This window comes from Taurulus bubalis (assembly GCF_910589615.1).
Source record: "Taurulus bubalis genome assembly, chromosome: 5".
Taxonomy (NCBI): Eukaryota; Metazoa; Chordata; class Actinopteri; order Perciformes; family Cottidae; genus Taurulus; species Taurulus bubalis.
In genome coordinates this window covers 19,328,141-19,349,696 of record NC_136593.1, presented here as the reverse complement: position 1 = coordinate 19,349,696, position 21,556 = coordinate 19,328,141, and the positions used below count along the sequence as shown (strand labels likewise).

The 21,556-nt window shown below is 44.2% G+C and overlaps 4 protein-coding genes across 4 annotated transcripts; 1 reads left to right on the top strand and 3 right to left on the bottom strand.

The window, feature by feature from the left end:
- Positions 1-773: 773 nt before the first annotated feature.
- On the bottom strand, positions 774-7,405 carry cyld2 (cylindromatosis (turban tumor syndrome) 2). Its single transcript, XM_079218454.1, has 14 exons — positions 7,293-7,405; positions 6,395-6,861; positions 6,134-6,263; positions 5,410-5,651; positions 5,170-5,338; positions 4,547-4,679; positions 4,243-4,347; positions 3,913-3,992; positions 3,698-3,764; positions 3,478-3,610; positions 3,269-3,377; positions 3,026-3,144; positions 2,733-2,937; positions 774-2,508 (listed from the first exon to the last, which is right to left on the bottom strand). The coding sequence occupies exons 2-14, from the start codon at positions 6,830-6,832 to the stop codon at positions 2,303-2,305; spliced, it is 2,136 nt and encodes a 711-aa protein (XP_079074580.1). The 5' UTR covers positions 6,833-6,861; positions 7,293-7,405; the 3' UTR covers positions 774-2,302.
- A 1,498-nt stretch (positions 7,406-8,903) lies between these two features.
- LOC306737071 (glutathione hydrolase 7-like) lies at positions 8,904-12,731 on the bottom strand (the record flags this gene model as incomplete). The annotated part of the gene is made up of 13 exons (XM_079218774.1): positions 8,904-9,047; positions 9,123-9,240; positions 9,346-9,498; positions 9,815-9,897; positions 9,997-10,127; positions 10,212-10,299; positions 10,419-10,600; positions 10,722-10,795; positions 10,892-10,959; positions 11,037-11,154; positions 11,247-11,398; positions 12,199-12,386; positions 12,599-12,731. 13 exons carry the CDS (start codon positions 12,729-12,731, stop codon positions 8,904-8,906), a joined length of 1,632 nt encoding a protein of 543 aa, XP_079074900.1.
- A 601-nt stretch (positions 12,732-13,332) lies between these two features.
- On the bottom strand, positions 13,333-15,233 carry tp53inp2a (tumor protein p53 inducible nuclear protein 2a; the record flags this gene model as incomplete). The annotated part of the gene is made up of 4 exons (XM_079218773.1): positions 15,205-15,233; positions 14,197-14,371; positions 13,721-13,823; positions 13,333-13,573 (listed from the first exon to the last, which is right to left on the bottom strand). The coding sequence occupies exons 2-4, from the start codon at positions 14,303-14,305 to the stop codon at positions 13,333-13,335; spliced, it is 453 nt and encodes a 150-aa protein (XP_079074899.1). The 5' UTR covers positions 14,306-14,371; positions 15,205-15,233.
- Positions 15,234-17,730: 2,497 nt separating this feature from the next.
- Positions 17,731-19,707, top strand: snai1a (snail family zinc finger 1a; the record flags this gene model as incomplete). Its single annotated transcript, XM_079218457.1, has 3 exons — positions 17,731-17,845; positions 18,351-18,872; positions 19,523-19,707. Exons 1-3 carry the CDS (start codon positions 17,770-17,772, stop codon positions 19,705-19,707), a joined length of 783 nt encoding a protein of 260 aa, XP_079074583.1. The 5' UTR covers positions 17,731-17,769.
- Between the last annotated feature and the right edge of the window lie 1,849 nt (positions 19,708-21,556).

Genomic DNA, 21,556 nt, shown 5'->3' with positions numbered 1-21,556 from the left:
AATGGTGGCGAGCCGCGTGGCTCCTCCTCTCGATAAAACGTGTTGCTCTTCAGGCCCACGATGGTCACACACGGTCCTCCCGAGCGAGAGACACACATGCAGCAGGAGCACAGGCTGCTCCATGTGCTCTTCTGCTTTGTTGTTCGTATTCATTGCATCGGATGAGTGACTGAGCAAACGGAACGAGCAGCTCTTTGTACATATTACTAGTAACAACATTCATATCATCATCATCATCATCATGGCCGAAGAGATCTGTCCTTTCAGATACTGTATATGCCCCACCCGTATGTCATTGAGTGATCGTGCATGTCAAACAATATGTATTTGAGTGATTTTAAACACGGTGTAGGCCAAAATGTGTGGCACGTAACAGACATGAGCTGTATTGCCCTCCGCAACCAACAGGCCCATCACATAACAACTCAAAGAGAAATACTGTAGTTGAGGGAATTGGATTTCAAAGGTTTAGTTCAGAATATTAAACGGAAAAGTCTCTAGATTTTTGTCTCCAGCCAGCTGGTGCATCTTCAGATGCTGAATGAAAATGTGTAGTGTTTTTTATGGTTGACAGATGACCACTGAATAACGATATAACCACATCTGAAGACACAGTACAGCATCAAAAAACAGCAGTATTTTAAAATATTTTTTACATTTATTGTAATGACATGTCAGCTTGCACTTTAACATTTGTTAAACAACTTTTATGGGCTTTTTTTTTTTAAGCCAATACTATTTCATAATGGATATTTCCCCCCTCAGCGGTTATGAGAATAATGTACATACTTGTGTGGTTTGGTGGGCCTATATACATACTGGTAATAAGTATAAGTATTTATCAGGATGTTCATGGCATACTCATACTTGTCCATAAGAGGGCATTGCAGTCCACAATGTTACCTCATCTGTCCTAGCAGAACCTTCAAAGCACTACCTTATGCCTAGACTCTAAAGATTTAGCATAAAAAGAGGTTTCAGATTTAGTTGAAACAGATCGAAATTAATTAGTCCACACTGTAAATGACTGCTAAAAAGCATGATAATAGGCAGTGGTGTATCTTCTGAGAGGGGCTGTGCGCGCTAATCTATAGCACAATCAAATTCTGTTCACTGATTTTCAACTGCAATTTTGAGATTGGATTGAGGAAAACTACAACATCACAGAGTATGAAAAATGTCAACTGCAATTTGTTGAATTTAATTAGAAAACTGTCTACTGTACATGTAACACAAGTATGCCTTTCACGTTTGGTATTGGCTTTAATAAGAAACTTTATAAGAAACACCTTTATTTGTTCAGGGGCCACATTATTGACGTTATACTCTTCAAATAGTTTGTGAGCAATGAAGGTTATTTTGTGGCGATACAAGTGTCCCAATTGACCCAGATTACCCCCTACATTCCAATCTTCTGTTTTTCCAAGAGACAGCTCATCAACAACAAGAAAAGCATGTCGTTCACATGACCTGGGAGGATTCAGTGAGAGTTTTAGGTCACAACTGACAATCCAGAGAAAAACAATATTGCAAAAACAAGTCACCAAGTACTTGTTTGACTTACTAATAACCGGCCTAAAACAGCAATTTAATGTCAGTTTCCTTTGAAAAATGATCGGTGTAAATAATCTCAGTGGCAACAGCAAGACATTCAAGAGATAAAGAAGGCGTTGTTGAGTCAATGTGGCTTTACTGGCATTGAAATAAAATAAAAAATGTTCCAAAGCATCAAAATGAAAAGTACATTATTTAAACACAACAATATGATTGTTGTATAATAATGATATATTTACAGTGTTAAAATTACATTTGAACAAACACACGGATGCGTGTCGAGGTCATTCACCGTCCCTCAGGCGGTGGCATGTTGATACATATTGGGCAGCAAGATATGCTTCGTCTTCTAGGAGTATTTTTTATTTGGAGAAGTCATTAAACTCTTTGAAAATATGGGATTACAGAGTTAAATTAGTCCAAAAAAAAAAAAAGTTCTTATTTTATTGAATCTTTTACAATTTAAAAATTAGTGCATCTCTGTCTCTTTTTGGAGAGCAGTGTTGTGCTGGGAAAAGGGGGCAGTTTGCCTCAGCAGCGACTGACATCCTCTCTGCTTACATATCTACATCAACTACGATCATTCATAGTCCGTTTCTCTTCGACAATATTTTTCCCCGCCATGATGTTCGGAGCATCCGTTTCCATTCGTATCTAATAACAAACACACAATCCAGTTGATTACGCACAGATGCAAGGTTATTAAGGCGACGTTATTGGAACGCCATGTTCTCGGCCTCACAAGTGTCTAGGACTCCTGCTGGTATGGCTTCGAAAGTGGCGTGGCTGGTTTTTGGTATAAAAACATGTAAGAGTCGCACAGCAGCCTGCGCACCAGCTCAGAAGCCTGGGAGGGGTTAGAACAAGCCAGCTCCTCCTCCGGCTGGGACAGGAAGTCACCCAACTCCGGACAAGCCCGGATCACAGGAATGCTGTAGCCACGTTGATCGTCACCTGTCAGAACGAGCAGCTTTAAGATTAGATTAGCTCAAGAAGAGATAAAGAGTGTGGCTTTCTCCAACACTGTCGAAGCTGCCTTATCAGAAAATAAGGCAGTCACGGGTAACCACTTCGTAGGGAACAATAAAACAAGCCAAAGTTTGCACGAACGTCAGAAAAAATACATTTGTTAATTCTATAATGCCAAAATAAATAAAACAAGCTGAAATTTATCTCACCGCATCTGTCTGCCATGCTGTCAAAGAAGAGCCAGGAGTGAGGATCAGTGCCGAATTTGACAAAGGACACATAGTGGCTGGTTTGAATGCAGAGCACAGCAAACAGCTGCATCGTGTGCCTGCGCACAGGGGAATCAGAGGCTGCATCTGCGGGTACCGCTAGAGCTTTGGCGGAGTGACCCTGCCGTGAGGGATGGGTGTGCACCTGAAAGAAAAATAACTAGTGAGTTTAACATGCTTCCAGGTTCGGCCAACGAGATATTGGACATCTAAAATGTCTATCTGGCGTATACCTGTACGTTGCAGGTAGAGCAGTACTGTTTTATTCTCCCTGGCTGCAGTTTGCGATCTGGTAGACACTGAAGACACTCGTACTCTGCCAGATGCCCACAGACGAAGCATTCCCTTAGAGCTGTTGGGGGAAAGTAGGTGATCTGTAAGCATATTTAAGCTCATCAGAAAACACTGCATCAAAAAAAAATACATTTACATGCTACATTATTTAAAAATCAATGCAGACTAGGTCCATTTCTCACAGTTGTATAGGAGATCTGTGATGTCAAGCTCAGTGGAGGGAATTATGTGAGAAAACATCTTATACTTGTTTCCAAACCTCGGCATCTGAATCACTAGACAGGACGGCGTCTGCGGGACAAACAGTTAAGGCGATAACATTACTGTCCAGAAAGAAAGCTTGATAAACCACTTCAGGCTCCTTTTCCTTCTAACAGGAGCAAACGCTCACCTCTTCAAACTTGAGGTCACCGGACAGGCAGGATGTTTCCAGCAGCTGTTGGACGGTGGGCATCGGTCCCATCTGTTCTTTCGCCAGAAAGATCTGGAAGGTGTAGGCACCCTGACACGTTTCTTGTCCCGATCTAAAGAAGGGGAAAAAACAGAATTTCAGCAACTTTACGCAGTCACATGGGACAGGATCTTTAATAATGGGTGGCTTCAGAGCCTACCTGAGCTTGAGCAGTGGCTCCAGGCAAAGCACTTTCTGAAAGAGGACCGTGATGAACTCCTCGGGGTCTGCAGTGAAGCAGAGCAATATTTTTTTTGCATTTTTTATAAACGTACAGAACTTGAACAGTAGGCTTCGGCATGTCACGTAATGACTCTTGACCAATTATTGGATAATAATATCTAGCAATGCACGCCACAAGATATGGGTGTGTACCTTTCTCCTCTGTTCGGAAGGTGTCACAGCCAAGCTGTTTGCGGAAATTCATCACACTCTCTGCAGGCACAAACCCTTGTCTGCAACAAGTACATTAGACATCATTCAGCAAATATAATCAGGAGCACACACAGACACACCCTTCATTATGTTTCAAAAAGCTTTAAGCACATGGACTCTTGTGTTTGCCAGTGAATTAAGTATCATTAAGACAGAAAGTACTCGTTTACAAGTTGAGATTATAGAAGATGTAATTATGTTCCTTGTTTTGTAGACTCAGTGATAATGCAAGGCTTTAGAGCAACGACGTCTTGAACACAGCGTGCATACCTGCGCAAACAGTTGACTATTTTTCTTAGAGTGCAGGTGACGGGTTTCTCCATGTCCGCAGGTCTTCTGCAGATATTATCCAGGGTCACTGATGAGCCGAACAAACTGAAGGCAGAAAAAACACATTGTTTTGTCAACTTGGCACTTATCTGAACACAGTTCACCGTGCTCATGTAAGTTGTACATGATGATCTCATAATAAAAATAACTTGAGATAATAAGACTAAATTAAAATTGAAGCAGTCTTTGCACCGATGTGCTCCTTGAGAAGCAAATGCCCTGAGAGGGGTTGAACTTGTTTTACCTGAAGAGTGTAGCATCAAGGTAACAGGAGTTGATGTGACCCTGAATCCCTTTCATTCTTCCCACTAACAATGACAAGGCCTCGGATTCAGGAACAGGGGGCGCATCCTCATCTGAATCCTCAAACGGAGGAACTGAAAACGCCGAGCAAACACACAAAAACAGATCTCAAAATTGCAGTTGAACACAAACCTCTGCATTTTACTCGTAGCTAGAGGTAGAAACGCAGTATTCTGCAGCAGCGTCTCACCAGGCTTACAATCACACTTTGTCTTTGTGAATACTGATTAACCTGCTCTTCCAAAAGCAGGAAGTTCCCTGATAAAAACACTTCCACAAACCGTGCATTGTTCCTGGAGCATAGGAGTTAATTTCTCTTCAGAAGTGTGAACAGAAGTCAGACTTTTAAAACTGATGTCCAACCCGAGTGCGACACTACAACACTGATTCCGTGAGGACGTGTGAATCATAAATGACATGTCTTGAGGATTAAAAAACCCCATCCCTAAAGCTTTATGTACTAACTTTACACAATACTGGTAAAGTTAATAGTTTGTCAATTGTGTGTAGTGTACTACTGTGTCCACCACAGTTCAGTGAAGGACATTCTGAAGGATGTCTAACCTGGAGGTGTGTCGGCAGGGTTGAGGTTCTCCGTCCCTGAAGACATGCAGATGAACCTGCCATCTGGCTTGCACTTAGTGACAGGAACAAACAACGCCCTGCCCGCTTTGCAGGTGAAATACCTCTTGCCTCCGTGCCTCCCATCAGAGCAGCCGTTCACCTCATACTCCTGAAACAATGAGAACCACATCAGGAAGCTGCCTAAAGCGGAGCGAAAAAAAAAATGTTTGAGTCACTCACCAATTCAATCCCAGCATATTGATCAGTCTTTCTTTCTGGGACCCCCAACCACTGGACGACCCCATACACTGTGACCCCCGAGTTGGACACCACCTCCACCATGGAGCCCACCTCCAAAGACATATGAGATGTGCTTGAACGTTGAATGACACTCTGCTCTCTACGGTTCTCTCTAACTTTCCGTGCATGAGATTCTATATTTGGCATGGAATTGATGCGCGTCACCTCTTTTCTGTTTAGACCTGTGGAGAGGTATGGAGTAAGAAGTCATAAGACATTTTTTTTAGACTCGTCACAAGTTGCCTCATCAGACCGACTTCAGGCTAATACATCACTGGTATGTAGACGGCTCAGTTCACAATGTGCCCGAAAACGCCAGCCCATGTGATGAATCTTCACATATCACAGCAACAGGACCAGTTATTCCAGTTGTGTACTGGGACAGCTTCTCTTGCACCCCCTGGAGTCACATGCTTTCTGAAATCTTTTAATAATAGCTGGATTTAATTATCTGATTGGAGTGGTTTCTTTTTCCTTTTTATTCAATAAAAAAAAAAAAAATGGTCAAAAAGAAAAGGACTCAATATATTCCCTGAAAGTAAAGGGATTTAGTTTGATAAAGACAGGGACACCACCACCATGTATCTTGTGGCGAAAGAGTGGCAAATGCTGACTTTGAAGGAGTCGGGGAAGCTGGGACTTCTTACTGAAGTTACAAACTTACCCCTACATTGTCCGTCTTTCCATTGCAAACCATGGGGAACAGAGTAAGAAGGGACCACCTGGACGATGTCAGCCGCACTGAACAGGGGCAGAGGATCCGGCTTCTTGGATGACAGACTAGGATCACTGTCCTGGAGGAAAGACAAAAGGAAAACAGACACTCAACTCTCTTGTCCAGAACAACAGATAAACACTCGTGTGCTTGTACATTTTGCACTCTCCAACTGAATCCACAATGTGGGGCCCTTCACACTTCACCCACCACAAGTTCCACTTCAAAGCCGAGCAAGTGCAGGTCGTCTTTGTCCTCCTTCCGCCCAATTTGCATCAGATTCTTCACCAGCGCGGGCAAGTGGCCCTTCTTGTGCTTCACCACCACCAGGTCGTCCTGAGACAGCTCGCAGACGGCGGCGAACAGCTGCGGGTTGCGCAGCAGCTCCAGGCGTTTGCTCGCGGGGGAGACGAAGAGCAGCAGCTGCGCCTGGTGGCGCGTCAGCGGGTACGTGTCCTCCCGCCTCACGGTGCCTCCGCTCTTGGGGATCCCGGCGCTGCTGCCTCCGCTGCCGTACAGCAGCCCCGTCAGCTCCCCGCGCTGCAGCTCCGCCTCCACGCGGCCCACGCAGCCTCGGCAGAAGCCTTTCCTCGACTTGCCGCTTAACACGATGAAAAACTTCTCCCTCACCCCGGCGCTGGGCTCCATACTTCCACTGGTACGGAGACGCGGTTCAACTGCAGGAATACAACAGCAGTGCATTAATAACGGTACATATATATTATATGTATAACAATTAATAAGGGCAATTAATAACGGCAACAAATTGGGGAGGAACTTTAGCACACACGAACTAATAAGTATAATTCCCTGTTAACCGTACTCACGGTGTCATGGATAATACAGACAAAATCGCATAAAGCCTACATTAGTATATAAACTTGTTAAACACAAGTCTACAGTTGTTAATATTGTAACTATATGATAATTAACGCTATTCACACGTCACTTATAAGGAGCGCGAGCTAGAACGGAGATATCCGACCTATTTAAGTTACCAAACCAACCAAAGCTCTGCAACCTTTTACGCGAGCACATTTCTAAATCAATCACTTTTATTAGAGTCCGTTTAGCCTTTTGAAAAACAGAAACCTGCTGGCTCACTTACTGTTTTCTTTTCTCCTTTTTTGTCGAAGGGCAATTACTCCGCGACCGGTTCCGCCACTTGGTACCACCCGAGTTAATTGCCAAAGAGAGCAGGTGGTTCCGACGTCACAGCCTTTCTTCTTCTGGTTCGTAATGAGCAGGTGAACAACTTGCCGGCGCTTAAATACTGACCTGCGTCTGACCGACAACGCCCACTCCAGACTTCTCCTCCCTAAAATCCTCGCAACGAGAAGCATGACTAAGTGTGATAAGAGAAGAAGATGGCATTTGTTACGAGCGTTATATGTTCGGCTGCTACTCTCGTACGAACACTACCCATTCATATCATGATTGTGCAGATATCCTGCAGTAAACTCAAACTTGTGCGCAGCTCAAGTGGCTCAGAGGAACCTAAAAAGGGAAACTCATAGCTCTCCGTTTAAGTTATAGTATTGGTGTATCGAGACAGAACAGGCGGTACTGTTGCCTGTGCTAGCTGCATTTAATATGTCGTGACACATTTTGAGATCCATCTCATTACCTTTAACTCTTGTCTTATAGTGCTTTCTGACAAACTGCACCCGTTTATTATTTGACATAAACCTAAAAACTTCAGTGCAGCTTAATTGATCAGAATAAACTCTTAAAGTCTTCCTTTTCATCTTAAACCACACACACACAGTTTATCGTGTGCTGGAATATTAAGTTAGTCATAAGAAGTTGCAAAACTGTGTGGGCAGATATTAGGATTTTCCTTATTATTTATTTTACAATAAACAATTACTGACTGCAACGTTTTGAGTGACATGTTTGTCTGCATGCAGGCTTAACACATGTGACATACATAACCTACCCTGTGTAACACAACCAGTATGCATGACAGACATATCTTGAAGGCACATCAGCTTTGCATAACAGCCATCATTTTTCAGCATGCGTGTGACCACCTGACCTCTACATGCATACAGCCGTAGCCTGTTGTTCATCACGACATATCAGTTGGGGGCTTGAGCATGATGACGTTATTCCTTTAATCAGTTTTTAAGACGTTTCTTATGGATAAACACATTTGCCCTCTTCAATAGAAAGTACATGTTGGATGACTGCCCTCTGCTGGCTGGTGATCACAATAACATGAGTATCAAACACTGGAGAACAACAACCATAAACTTACATCATGCAGTGCAATAGTAGCTTATACAGATACTTCCACACATAATATGCTCCAGGAGGATTTTCCACAATAAAAGTTTATGAGAACTGTAATGAACTATCAGATAACTGAGGTGTTATTGCAGTAATTGTATTTCTGTTCCTCAGGATCCCCTGGACAACAAAGTCTGTCTTCACTCGTGGTGTTATGCGTTTAAACTGCAGACTCTCTTCTGGAAGCTCAGCTGATGAGGGAGAGTTAGGAAAGTATGAAATTACTAATGGGAAAATAAAAGTGATGTCACTAAAGTCAAAGATCAACTTACGGTCAACAAGATCGGCGTGGAGTCTTCTTAGGGAGAGGCTTTCATGTTTCTCTTTGTAGAGGGACAGTGCACTGATCAACACCTAAAAGCACACAAAAAGTCAAAATTGTAAATGTTTTTATATATTTTTTAAATCCTAACATGATGTAAAGTGGTCAAACCTGGGTGCTCTCACTCAAACTCTGTTTTCCACCTGAGCTGCTTAGCGCCATGTGGATCCCACATTTACGCCGCACTGGCACCACTATTGCGGGCATGAGAGATGTTTGGGGCCTCTTTCCTGGCTGGACTCTGTTGTTCTGTAGCACAAGTGGGAAAACGGTGAGCTACATAGAAGTAAAATACTTTGTAAATGGTGAGATTTCTAGTGGTACCTGATTGGTTAAGCGTTGCCCTGGGGTTTTATTTGGCCAGGAGAAGTCAAGGATGAGGCTGTTGAGAATGATGCCCGACCCAGTTATGATTCTGCTCCCGAATGGCGTGCTCAAGGAACTGAGATTATGAAGACAAAAAAATATAGATAAGATAAAAGGAATGTCAGTGCGCCCAGCAGCACATACCACACATATCCTGTAGATAGTAGCCGCACACCGTCACCTCGCAATCGACACTAAGAGCTCATCTGGCCCCATGACTACTACTTGTCCAGCCTTCAGCTCTGGCTGCAGGGAGTGGACATCGGAGGAGTACTCGGGTGGAGCGGTATGGGAGGAATTGACCCTCTGGCGAAGCAATTCAGCTTGACTCGTACTTTGGAAAGAGCGGAGAGAAAGTTAAACCTGACGTACGGATTGGTTAGTTGTTGTGACAGTCCATCCACAGAAAACTCATTTTATGTATTAATTTCAGTCATTTTAACGCTGTTCCAGAGAGAGAATGTGATGCTTTTATTTGCCAGATACGAGTAAACCGAGTACCATTGTTTTGTTTACTCTTAATTGGATAAAAATATTAAAAAGACGACATTTGGAATGTCCCCTTGGCTCTGGACACAACATGAATTGTCCTACTAATCAATAATGAAAATAATCTTTATTTGAAAGTGTGACTTCTCAATGTAGTTTACCTCAGCATGTCAGAGAGCAGCTCAGTCATGGAAGAGTTATATGAGGGGTCACCCAAGCCACTGGCTAGTGGTCCTTTCAGAGCCTAAATAGGGGGAAATAAACAATTCCTATGTAGGAGATCTACCATTTCAGCCAGGCCGTAATGTCAACATTGGGATATGTAAGCTTTGCATTCCAGTACCTCAGCAATCCAGTGGCGTGTTTGAGTTTCGGTGTCATTGTTCTGATTGAGCTGGAGGCCTTCCAAAAGGTTGAGCGCTAATATCAATGCTGCACCAGCAGAGGGGGGAGGAGGCACTTGGATAATAAATTCTAAAAAAGACAAGATTAAATATAGATGGAGGTACCAAGAATGCATACAATGCAGTCTGTTGTTGAGGAACGCTTGGTCCTTACCATTGTACAGGCCTTCCACCGGCTGCTCTACTTGTACACTGTACTTACTGATGTCGTCTCTGCTCAGGACCCCTCCGTTTGTTCGCACCTTTGGATGAAAATGCAGCATCACCGACACTGGAATAAGTGCTAAAGATTGAAAGCAGATTTCACCCGATGACTTCACCCACGAAACAGGAACCCATTTGATGTCTGGCTGTCATTCACCTCAGCCTCCATCTCTCGTGAGAAGTTCCCATCGTAGAAGTTTGACAAACCGGCCTCGAGGACTCCGGCCAGACTGGACATCCTCAGAAACGACCCAGGAAGCAGAGCTCGGCCACCTGGCAGGAACATGTCCCGGAAGCGCTGTGACAGCTGCTCACCTTTTACCTTAGATATGGCCTCAGCTGTAGAATGACGTAAATGAGTCACAGCCTGGTCTCATCGTTCCTCGGGACACACCATGGTGTCATATTGCAAATAATGTGGTTGAGTGAGAAAATGTGAAGAGGGATGGTTTTGACTCACCAAGACTTAAAGACACATTGAAACCGTCATTGGCAACAGCCGCAGCTCTGGTGACCACATCCTCCCATGATAGACTGTACATTTGTGGGGAGATATCAGATTTGAGGATAGAGAAGAAAAAAGGGACTAAACAAGATCTTTTATTTGTATTACTCCATCTTAACTCTTACCTCCCATACAAGCTGTGAGCATGGTGTAACCCTCTGAGCAGACCTGGCACGCCCACTTTTAGACCTGCCTGAAAAGATGAAGTAAAATGATACATGTCAAATAATAAAGTGATTAATGATAGCGCCCCCCTTTTTTTCACAGTACCTTTAGTTCAGAAACATTTTGCAGCATCTCCTCTGTAAGTGCTTTAGGTGCAGTTCCCTGGAAATTAATCACCCTGGTTTCATTCCTATGGATGTCATGAACCAGCATCACCCCACCTCTGCAAAAAGAGAATGAGCCAAGAACGAATCTGTGACCGGACACGTCTGTGTACATCTCACACTGAGTGCATAGCAGCAATAAGTCACATACCCGCCAACGCCCGACAGGTGTGGATGCACAACCCCCAAACACAGGGCGGCAGCGATGGCTGCATCCACACTGGATCCACGATCGCGAAGGACCGTCTGGCCGAGGGCAGTGCAGCGCTCGTGATCAGAACCCACCACACCTTTCGCAAACACCTGGAGAGACAGCGAGTGCGATTACTGGCAGTGGCAAGCGTGTGGCAAGTCTGTGGCAAGCATCAGTCAAGTGCCAGGACGCAAGTGAACGCCACTCGTTCGGCACCCTGTGTATTTTGCTGTCTCTTATTGACTCATTATGAAATTGTACATGTGCAATTGTTGAATAAAGAATACAATTTTAAAAAGCTGGCAAGCTGAGTGGGTGAGGAGCCACATTTCCTGGGAACACTCATTGTTGTTATGACAGGTCAGCTGCCGTAAATCATATTTATGATTTGAGTTGAGTCAACTGAGTCCCGTTCTCTGTATAAATCCTTCGAGCAACCGCTTACTTTTTTGTTTATCATAAAAAAAAGATGTAAGATTTCGCTAGTTTTGGAACAAAATATACTATTTCCAAATAATTAGTTTTACAGTCATTTACAACAATCTGCTAAAATAATGAAAATAAATCATCCTTTTTAAAAATAATCATCAAAAGGTTTTTAAATACATGTCGAATTATATCGCCACTTGTCCTCTCCTTATCTGTAGTTAGGTGTCGGTAGGTGCCACGAGCTGCCAGTGCCAGTAGTTGTCACAGGAGTGCCACGATTCATCAGAGACTTGCCACCAGTAGAGAGGTGCCACTACTAGGGGGCTAGTAGTCAGAGACTTGCCACAGTCCTGACACCTGCCACAGACTTGCCAGTGCTACAAGGTGGAGCTCGGCCTTGCTGAACACCTGAGAGGTAACCGTCGTGAGGATAAACAATGCACCATATGGTAACAGTTGCATGTTATATTGCACTACATACCAAGCTTCCACCCAGGTAAATGTGCAGGATCAAAGCAATGGTGACTCCACTGGCAAAGATGATACAAGCAGCGTATATGTGGATGACCGAGACCTGACCGGAGTGGCCCTCGTCCGTCTCCTTGAAGTCGGACAGGCTACCAGAGACCAGTTGTTTCAGAGGGATGTCCTTTTGGAGATGGCTGAGGTCTGCGGCAGCAGCAACAAGACAATATTCAATCTTTTACCACATGGACATCCTTTGCGTTCGCAAGCCATTTCAGCCCAGAGCCTCAAAATCCGGCTCGTTTGATTTACACCTGATTGTAAATGTGTAAATCAGCGGAAGAGTAATAGAGCAGCGCATTGGGAGCTGAGAGTGAGGATCGTAAGCCATTCATGCTGCCTCTGTGTCCTCTCACCATGGTTTTTATTCAGGTCGCAGGTGAAGTCACTTGAGCCATCATCAGCCAATTGAGTGGAACCATCAAAACTGCTGTAACTGAACAGTAACTGCTTGTTGAGTTTAGTTTCAGGAGACAACTCCATCCTCATTGTACTCGCACACAGACAAAGTCAGTTCAACAAGACGGTTCCTCACGGGCCTCCTAAATGTAAAAAGTCCAGAAGCTGCACCATGAACCATATGATCGAACACAGCAGGTGCAATTACCTCTCAGCCAATGAAATCTCCACATTTGCTTGCGTCATATTGTGAGCAGTTCCCTGTCATCTGGACATTTTAGTTTGACTCAAAAAACTAAAAGCACAAGTTGCAAAGTCATCATTTTTATTGCCATATTTAAAAAGAAAAGGTTTAAACCAGTTACATAAAGCAAAAATAAAAATGCATGTGGATACACAAAGAACAGCACATTTTGAAAAGGCTGCACTCATCCACATGCACACAAACATGAAGACATAGAGGACCTCATTTCATGAGGTGGACGTCTTCATTTCAACATTCTCATACAGTACGAGTAAAGTAGCTGCCTGTTGTTATGTTGTTGTGATGGGTTACATCTAGATCAGATGTATAGCTCAAAGCTGCACAAGACAAAAAAGTGTGTGTATATGTGTGTGTGTTTTGTATTGTGAAGGACGATGCGTCTAGGATTATTTCACGCTTAACATTTGCAGTTTTACAGCCAGAGCCTCAGTGGCTGAGGTTACGATGTCCCGGCTGTTGGAGGTGGAAGGATTGGTGCTGAACTCCTTGGCGAACGCGGTTCTGGCGCTGAATGGCGTTACGAGACATGTGGTGCGGGTCCGCCCAGGCCTTAGCCTTCTGGACGCAGGTCAACTGCGTCACTTCTAACACCGCTTGAGGCTGAGGAACAAAGCCTGTGATGGCTCGACTGCTGCTGCTTTGAACTGTGGGCTCTGGATCTAAAACACTGGAGGGAAACACAAGCAATATGTGAATCAAACAGTCTTACTATTACAGGAATTGGAATAAAGCTGTGTGTTATGTTATGTATATCCTCCCTGACTTAAATATAATATGGTAATGCTTTCCTGAAAGGATTATTGGGCTCTCTCACCTGATGTCACTTTCCATGTTTGCGACGGTGTCTCCTTGAAGAGCAGAGTTCGATGACTGGGTGTCAGTCTGCTCTGCACCCTGGTTCTCTGCTAATTTGGCCTCTGAGGAGACCACAACCAAAACAAATGACAGGGGAAATATTGAAGAAAATAAATCTTCCGACATTACATATGAATGTTAAGAAATATATTTTTTAAGAAGCTCATTCTTTATGTTTAATTGTTTGGCATTATTAGCTTAAAATGGTTCGTCATCATGTAGTCGATCATGACATTATTACATTGCAGTCCGTTGCACAGCAATATGTGTGGAAATATTATGCATATGAGACAGCTTATGATTCATGAACATCAATAAATCCTTGCTATTGTTGTAATAATGATTTCAACCATACTGCAGGTGCCCTACTTTATGAAGAAGAACCATATTTTATATTTTTACATTATAGCTCTTCAGAATCTCAGAATGACTGACCTTGGTGACTCACAACAAGCCAGCCTTCTTCCATCACTTCAGCAGACTTGTCATCTCCAGGAGCCTCCTCCGCTCCCCCAAAAAGCAGACGGGTGATCGATTTGAACATTTCTCTCTCTCTGTGCTGTTGATGCGGTCTTCCTTCCCTTCTTTGTTCAGCAGAAAGAGTCTTTATCTGCTAAATACAAGAAAGAAAAGAAAAAGCCCTGCTCACAGAGTCGTATATGCATGTTCACACTGCATCATTGCTACCTTCAGCCATGCTAATCCCCCTGTGACTGTTTTGGAGTGACGCAAAGAGACCCATTCTTCATTATTTAAAAACTCAAGCCAATCTGGGTCAGCGGACCAATGCTGTCCAATGACATTTCTTTTGATACAGTGGTTTGAATAATGATGCCCACTCCCCCAGCATATCATTGTTAGGGGTCCATCTGGCTATGGGTATATGGGGGAGGGGCTTTTTATCAAACATCTTGTCAGTGCAAACTAAGCCCGGTTGGTCTGCACCTTACAATGGGCTGAGGAGCGTTGCACTTAATTCATAATTTATATTTCATTTCTCCAGTGCAGCGCCAAATGCAACGATGTGACGTTGCTATTGTGTTGTTGTTCCACTCCCTGTCACGCACTGAGGTAACCTACACATCCCAGCCATAACGGGGGAAATAATAGGATTATAAACACTACTGCAGCCGCAGGGATCCAGCCTCTGGTGAATCAAACACGTCTCACTCACTGAATAAGTGGAAACGCCGTTTTTAGACTTTGGTTTCAGTCTTTGGGTCACAGGGTCCTCAGTGGTTTGCAGTAATATGACGCTACGGCTGCAACCCAACTACACTGAGACAACCAACGATGACAGTCTGCAGAACACGTCACATCTTATGTTGGCACCATCGAACAAAAATATGTGTGTAAGGTCAACAAAATGTTATTGGGTTGTTGATTATCCAACGTATGCGGTCGTGAATCTGTGAATAAGTTGCAGCGTTGCGGTGTCCTCACCTGCCCTCCGCGTTTCTCAGTTTCAGTCGCAAAGCATCGCGTCCCGTTTGCACAAAAAAATGTCCACAGGTCCCTTAATTGTTTGCTAATTAAATCCTGTAACTGTCACAAAACCCACCGAGAAGACTGTTCAGTGTTTCAAAATCTTCAACCGATCACAGACCTCAGAAGACACGCCCCCGTGGCCCCGCCCCACGCGAGCAACGCACCAATCAGAGACCTGCGCCTGGATTTGACTCTCGTAGTAAAGGACCTCGCCTTCATATTTCATGTATGTCCACTTTTTTTTGGTACCCCTTTTGCGATGACTCTTTGTCTCCCTCTAGTGGTTTGATCAGACTCAACAATGGAGACCACCTCCTTTGTCTTCACTTGATACACCAGGTAGGCCTGTGCACTTTAGTTTGTATGAAGAGAAAGTCTCTACATCTTCCGTGGCAAACTAAAAACACATATTTTTCGACTATACATTAAATAAGGAAAGTAGGACCGTAGTAGCACCATAGTAGCACTTAAATGGCACTTTGTAGTTTAACTTTATTCAATAAGTTGTACTTTCTTGATTCTTGTTGTTCTGAGTTTGTACTCATGGTTGAATGCACTTATTGTAAGTCGCTTTGGATAAAAACGTCAGCTAAATGTAATGTAATGAGTGATGCTCTGTGAAAGTGTCTTATGACGTTCCCACAGCATGGACACTCAAATGTGAAATATCACAACAAAAGACACTTCACAGAAAAAAGTCAGTGCAAACTATTTTTGAGGTTGTCTTTGCATGTTCACTTTTAGATGTGTGGCCAATGTAGTGAGAGTAACCTGCATGCCTGTGACCTAGTGGGCGAAACGTAAGTATGGAGAAACAAGATAAACAAACAATGCATTCATGTTCTAGCGGAAAGGCCATTGTAAATATTACAAAGCCATTACCTGGTACCAATAACTGTAAGTTTCTCTTTATAAGATCTTTGTAGGAAGACAAGCTGGACTTATTTCTGATTTGAATTGTTTCATTGAAATGGAAAGGGCGTCCATTGAATTTTGATTCCTATTGTGCTGATGGAAATGGGATTGATGTTGTACGCTGTACATTTAAAAATAAAAAATGCATGAACAAAGCTTTTGTCCCTCCAGCATGGACACTGCTAAAATATATAGTATTCTTGTGCGGTACTTGCTGAACACAGTGGCAGTGTTTATGTAACTTAAATTGTAATTTAAGTCCTCTTCATCTGCTATAACATTATGTTATTGTTGCTGTGAGATTTCTAATCCTTCTGAAATGTCTCACTTTACTGTTATAATTCATAATTGCAGTTCAACTGCCCACATTTCAATGCTTCCGTGAAGAGGAGGACAAAGTCTGATCAGTGGGGCGTTCCAACAACTTCTACTTGGAGCTGTCTCAAAAAGTCACAAACTAGAATGCCTGTGAGTCAAAGTGGAGACAGTCAATACATCTTTCACCTCACACAGGCGACACGATTTTGGATACCCGTTTTGAGATTATCTGTATCGATGCACTGATTGATTGGGAACCTCTGTAACAGCGTCACCCGGTGGTCATTAGCCTCCACCAGGTTTGTGATACCACACCACTCTGTTTCTTCCACCAGGTGGTGCAGTTACTCTACTGTTGCTCTACAGCTGAGACAGCATGTGTATGACGATTTTTAAACCTATTCCATTAGATAACGTGGCAAGTCTGATAATTACCCTCTGTGACATACTGATTCTTATTGTCATCAAAACAGTGATATGGAAATTACAATTGAGTAGAATCAGTGTGCACATTCAGGGTTTTGATGTTTACACCGCCCCTCTAAATCCCTCCTAATGGAGGAAACAGTGAGGACCAAAGTTATACAAAGACATGTATGCGAGGCCTTTACATGAATAATATCTATCTGTTTATCTATGCACTGGGGTGGACTCTCGACCTGTCTTCGGTTGCAGTGGGCAGTTTGGAAATGTTGTTAAGCACACATTAAAAACAGAAGGGAGTCCTTGCATCGGTATGCACACTAGGTGCTGTATACAGAGTTCAAACCCTGAATTAAAGTATGCAATGAAGCTGGTCATCGGGTCTCCAACATATCTGCACAGTATCATTTACACAACGTAATCATGACAATTAGCCACTCGGTCCTTCGGTCAACACTGAACGGATTCCCGTGAGTTAACGCGATGAGGCTCGTGTTTTTGTTGTCGTAGAGTGCGCGAGCATGTAGGCTTCACCCTGCGCACTTGAGCAGTGATACGGGAGGTGGGGAGGGCCCTCGAGGCGAGCACACCCCTACCGCCTGTGTCAGAGTATTTCAGAACAGAGGCCAGTATTTAGTCATTCTGCATGAGAGCTGCACACACACACACACGCGCGCGCACACACGCACACTTGTCTGCTCAAGTCCTCTCTAAGTTGTGGACTATAGGAAGATATTTTGTTTCCCTGTGGATCCGAGGACCAAGACTTTCTTTTCTTTTTTCTTTTCTTTTTATTCTTGTAGAAACTGTGCGTCGGGACCACAGGATACTTTTACGCACAGTTATTTAACTCTCACAAGGACAATGCCTCGATCTTTCTTGGTCAAACAGTACTTCGCGAAACAAAAGCCAAACTACAGTGAACTGGAATGTCAGAATGGTGAGTTGTGAATCTTTTTATTGTTATCATTATACTTTTTTGTGTTTTTGAAAGCGTTAAGTGTTAACACTAACTCTAGCACATGTTGTTTCTAGTGCAGTTACGCGCTTTGTTTCGTTAAATGTACCTACATTTTGGATACATATCACAGTGTTTAACTTTTTGAGCCTGGTTCGTCTACAAGTCGGGGCCCGTTAGATGCACTTTCCCCCCTTTCTGCAACCAGACAGAGCTCCATTCATGTTACAAGCCCTTGTGAATACGTGGGAGGAAACGGCATATGAAACCTCCCCATGGCTCCAGCTTTACGCTCAGTAAATGCTGAGAAAAACACGTTGAATCCCTTAAACATGGACAGACGGTATAGGTGTAGTTGATGAAAGTTGATAAGACACATTTAAAATAACGAATCTGTCTGTTTTATTGATCTATAATTCCATTATATGTCATTGCACTTGTTTTGTACTGCCTGTATGCTTAAACCATCCTCCCCCTTCTCTCTCAGACACGTCACTGGAGAGGTATCCTTTTGCTGAGCTCACATCAGGGGTCAACACCTCCACTGCCACCTGCTTCACAACAGGTCTGGTGTGGGACCTGAGCATCCTGCCCGCCCTCTACCTGCCCACCTCCAAAACAGAGCCCTCCGCCACCCCCGGACCCCTGGACCTCAGCTCCCCTTCCAGCCTCAGCAGCAGCGCCAGCAGCTGTGGAGAGGAGGACGAAGGACGCACCTCCGACCCCCCAAGCCCCGAACCTGTACACACGTACGGCCCTCGCCAGCGGATGAAATGCACCGGCGTCATGCCTGACATCAGTCCCCCTGAGGAGGAAGAGGAGGAGAGGCAGGCCCCCGTCACAGCAGCCAGGCCAGCCTTCCTCTGCAAACACTGCCCCAAAGAGTACACCAGCCTCGGGGCTCTGAAGATGCACATCCGCTCCCACACCCTGCCCTGCGTGTGCACCACATGCGGAAAGGCTTTCTCCAGGCCGTGGCTGCTGCGCGGCCACATCCGCACACACACAGGTAAGACCCACGTCTGCAGCATAACAAGACACATCAAGTGTCCCCTCCCCCAATCGGCCTAATTTTCCCTTTATTGCTGATTCGCGAGCAAAGAAATCAACCTAGGTGTTGCCGTAACGCTGTAAATCTACATTTAAGCGGCTGACATTGTCCTCATGAGTTGGGCTGTGATGTGAGGGAGCAGGATATCCATGACAATCAGTTTGATGAGCTCAACACTTGATCAGCAGACAGACTATCCCATCGGGAAGCCCTCTGTAGACCCTGCACTCATTGATCCCTCATTGTGTTTAATGTCCCAGCAACAATGACTCGTCAGCTAATTATCTTATCACGCTGCTGGGGAAGACCGCAGATTGGGGACCCAGGGGGGACAAAAGGTTTAAAGAATGCCTGAAGGCTCTCTGCTATCACTGAGCACTTTGTACCTGCAGCAACTTGTTAGCGTGCTAATCTCATTTGGCTCTGATTGAATCATGCTAATGCAGTCAGGCTCTGACCCCTCCAGCCTGTGCTTCTTCATTATCTTCAAAATGTCTGTGTGTGTGTGCGTATGAGGTGTTAATGGGAGGCCCTTGTGAACTCAGAGATGCAGAGTGTTGTGCCAGTCAAGTGATACGACGTGTGCTTTCCCCCTTTTCTCTTTCCAGGTGAGCGCCCATTCTCCTGCCCCCACTGCAACCGGGCCTTCGCCGACCGCTCCAACCTGCGGGCTCATCTGCAGACCCACGCCGAGGTGAAGAAGTACCAGTGCGGCGTCTGCTCTCGCACCTTCAGCCGCATGTCGCTGCTGCAGAAACACAGCTCCTCCGGGTGCTGCTCCTCCACGGTGTGAGACACCACAGAGAGAGAGAGAGAGAGAGAGAGAGAGAGAGAGAGAGAGAGAGACACAGAAGGTACCCAGTGGGAGCTCAGGGCAGTGGAGAGCTAGTCGTCGCGTAGAGGAGTCTACACACCCAGCTGGCCTGTTGACGACCTGTTGGGCCACTAAGAGCATGAAGTAGCCTTTTAGAGCGCCGGAGGGAATCGAGCCACATCATGGATCTGACTTTACAAGCCGTTTAGCTTCTGAAAAAACATCCGAGGAGCCTTTTTTTTCTCTTTTTTTCTCCCAATCTATTGGTCTTGAGGCCGGACCAAATCTGAACTGAGCAATGCTGACACTCTCTTGATATCTGCGCCCTTTGTTGCTATTGTGCCCATTCCAAAGACCAAATATGTAGTGAACTCATTGGGATAAGAGGTGTTCTTTCCTGTCTCCGTCCTGGTGCCGGCCAGCTCAGGATAATAGCCTAGACACAGCTGCTGAGAGGTAGGGGTGCGTGGGTGGAGTAAATCTCTCAGCGTGCCTCAAAACACACACACACACACACACACGCACACACACGCACACAAAAGCAAATGCACACACAGCTGTCCCTGGTACTGTGGTGTAGATAGACGAGGTGCTAACAGGTGCTACAGCCATGACCTTGCTGGCTGATAGCAGGTGACTTCCACTGCCCTTGGTTTGCTTAAGAAAAAAGAGGAAGCGTGTCATCACGAAAGAATGGCATCAGTTAGTCTTTTTTCGCCAGTGAGGATCGTTTTAAGCCTCTATTTTGTCTACATCAAAACCATCTCTTTAATCTGATGATTTTCAGAGATAGGAAAAGCCATGCTGTCTGTTAGTTTCCAAAGAAGCTTCACTTTGCAGCACCGTGCAATGTGGATCAATGCAAGCCATGCACTCAAAGTTACCACAGTGTTAATAATACCAGCCAAAGCCATATTTTGTATTTTAATGAATTTGTGCCTTGAAATTGTATTACTTTTGAAACCAAAAATGTGCCTTTTTTACCTCAGTATTTGTGGATTTAAATAAACATTGATTGCAGTATTAGTAGAAATTAGCGACAAACAGTTTGAAATGCAAGAAGGCTGGGACCAAAGATTTTTAAGGTTTACACCATGGAGACATGGTCGACGAATATGAGATCAGTACCCTGTCAATGGACAGTACAAAGATACATTTTTAACTTTCCTAAACATTTTATGGCAGTGTTTATAGTGCAATGTGCAGATGAGGTGTTGTTTCAATTTTGTACTATGCTTGTTTGTTCACTCCTATTTCTTGTATGTTGTAACTGGTAAATTTTCATTCAATAAAGTAATTTATGTTTATTAAAACCTGCTCTGTCACATGCATTAGCATAAAAAAAAAATCACACTTGTACAGTCCAATCTCTTCTGTGATACAATGTGGAAAAGGGCGTTGGTTATAAAAGGTCCGTTTGATCATAAACTGGGAGAGTTCTGATCAACGTGTGGAGAGTGAACTGACCATTGTTGTGAAGCTGGAGTGCAGATGTGCAGGTGAGCACACTGTGTGATGGACGGGAAAAACCGACTGCACCTGCTTCCAGTTTGCACCTGCCATCTACTTCTCGCTGTAACTGTGCAAACACGGTTCGATATGCGAATGTGTGCGTGCGTGTGTTTGCGTGTACCGGTAAAAGAGAACTTGAGTGAAAGTCAACTTCTGTTTTCAAGCAATCCCAATATTTTAAATAAGTGCATACGTGCTCACTACGGCTCTTGAAATGGCCTAAAGGGGGAATTCTCGTGAGCCATTTCCAGTGTGTATGTGTATATTATTTTCCTCCTAAGGGAGAGTGTAACATTCTCCGCCTAGACAGTGAGTC

Bases quoted from the DNA above. Each gene is read 5' to 3' on its own strand.
- cyld2 (XM_079218454.1), bottom strand. From the start codon at position 6,832: ATGGAGCCCAGCGCCGGGGTGAGGGAGAAGTTTTTCATCGTGTTAAGC. The intron at 4,680-5,169 runs GTTAGACATCCT...CGGCGTTTTCAG, and splicing joins CCCTGCCGACACACCTCCAG to TTCCTCCGTTTGAGGATTCA. The intron at 2,509-2,732 runs GTGAGATAAATT...TCGTTCTGACAG, and splicing joins CAGCATGGCAGACAGATGCG to GTGACGATCAACGTGGCTAC.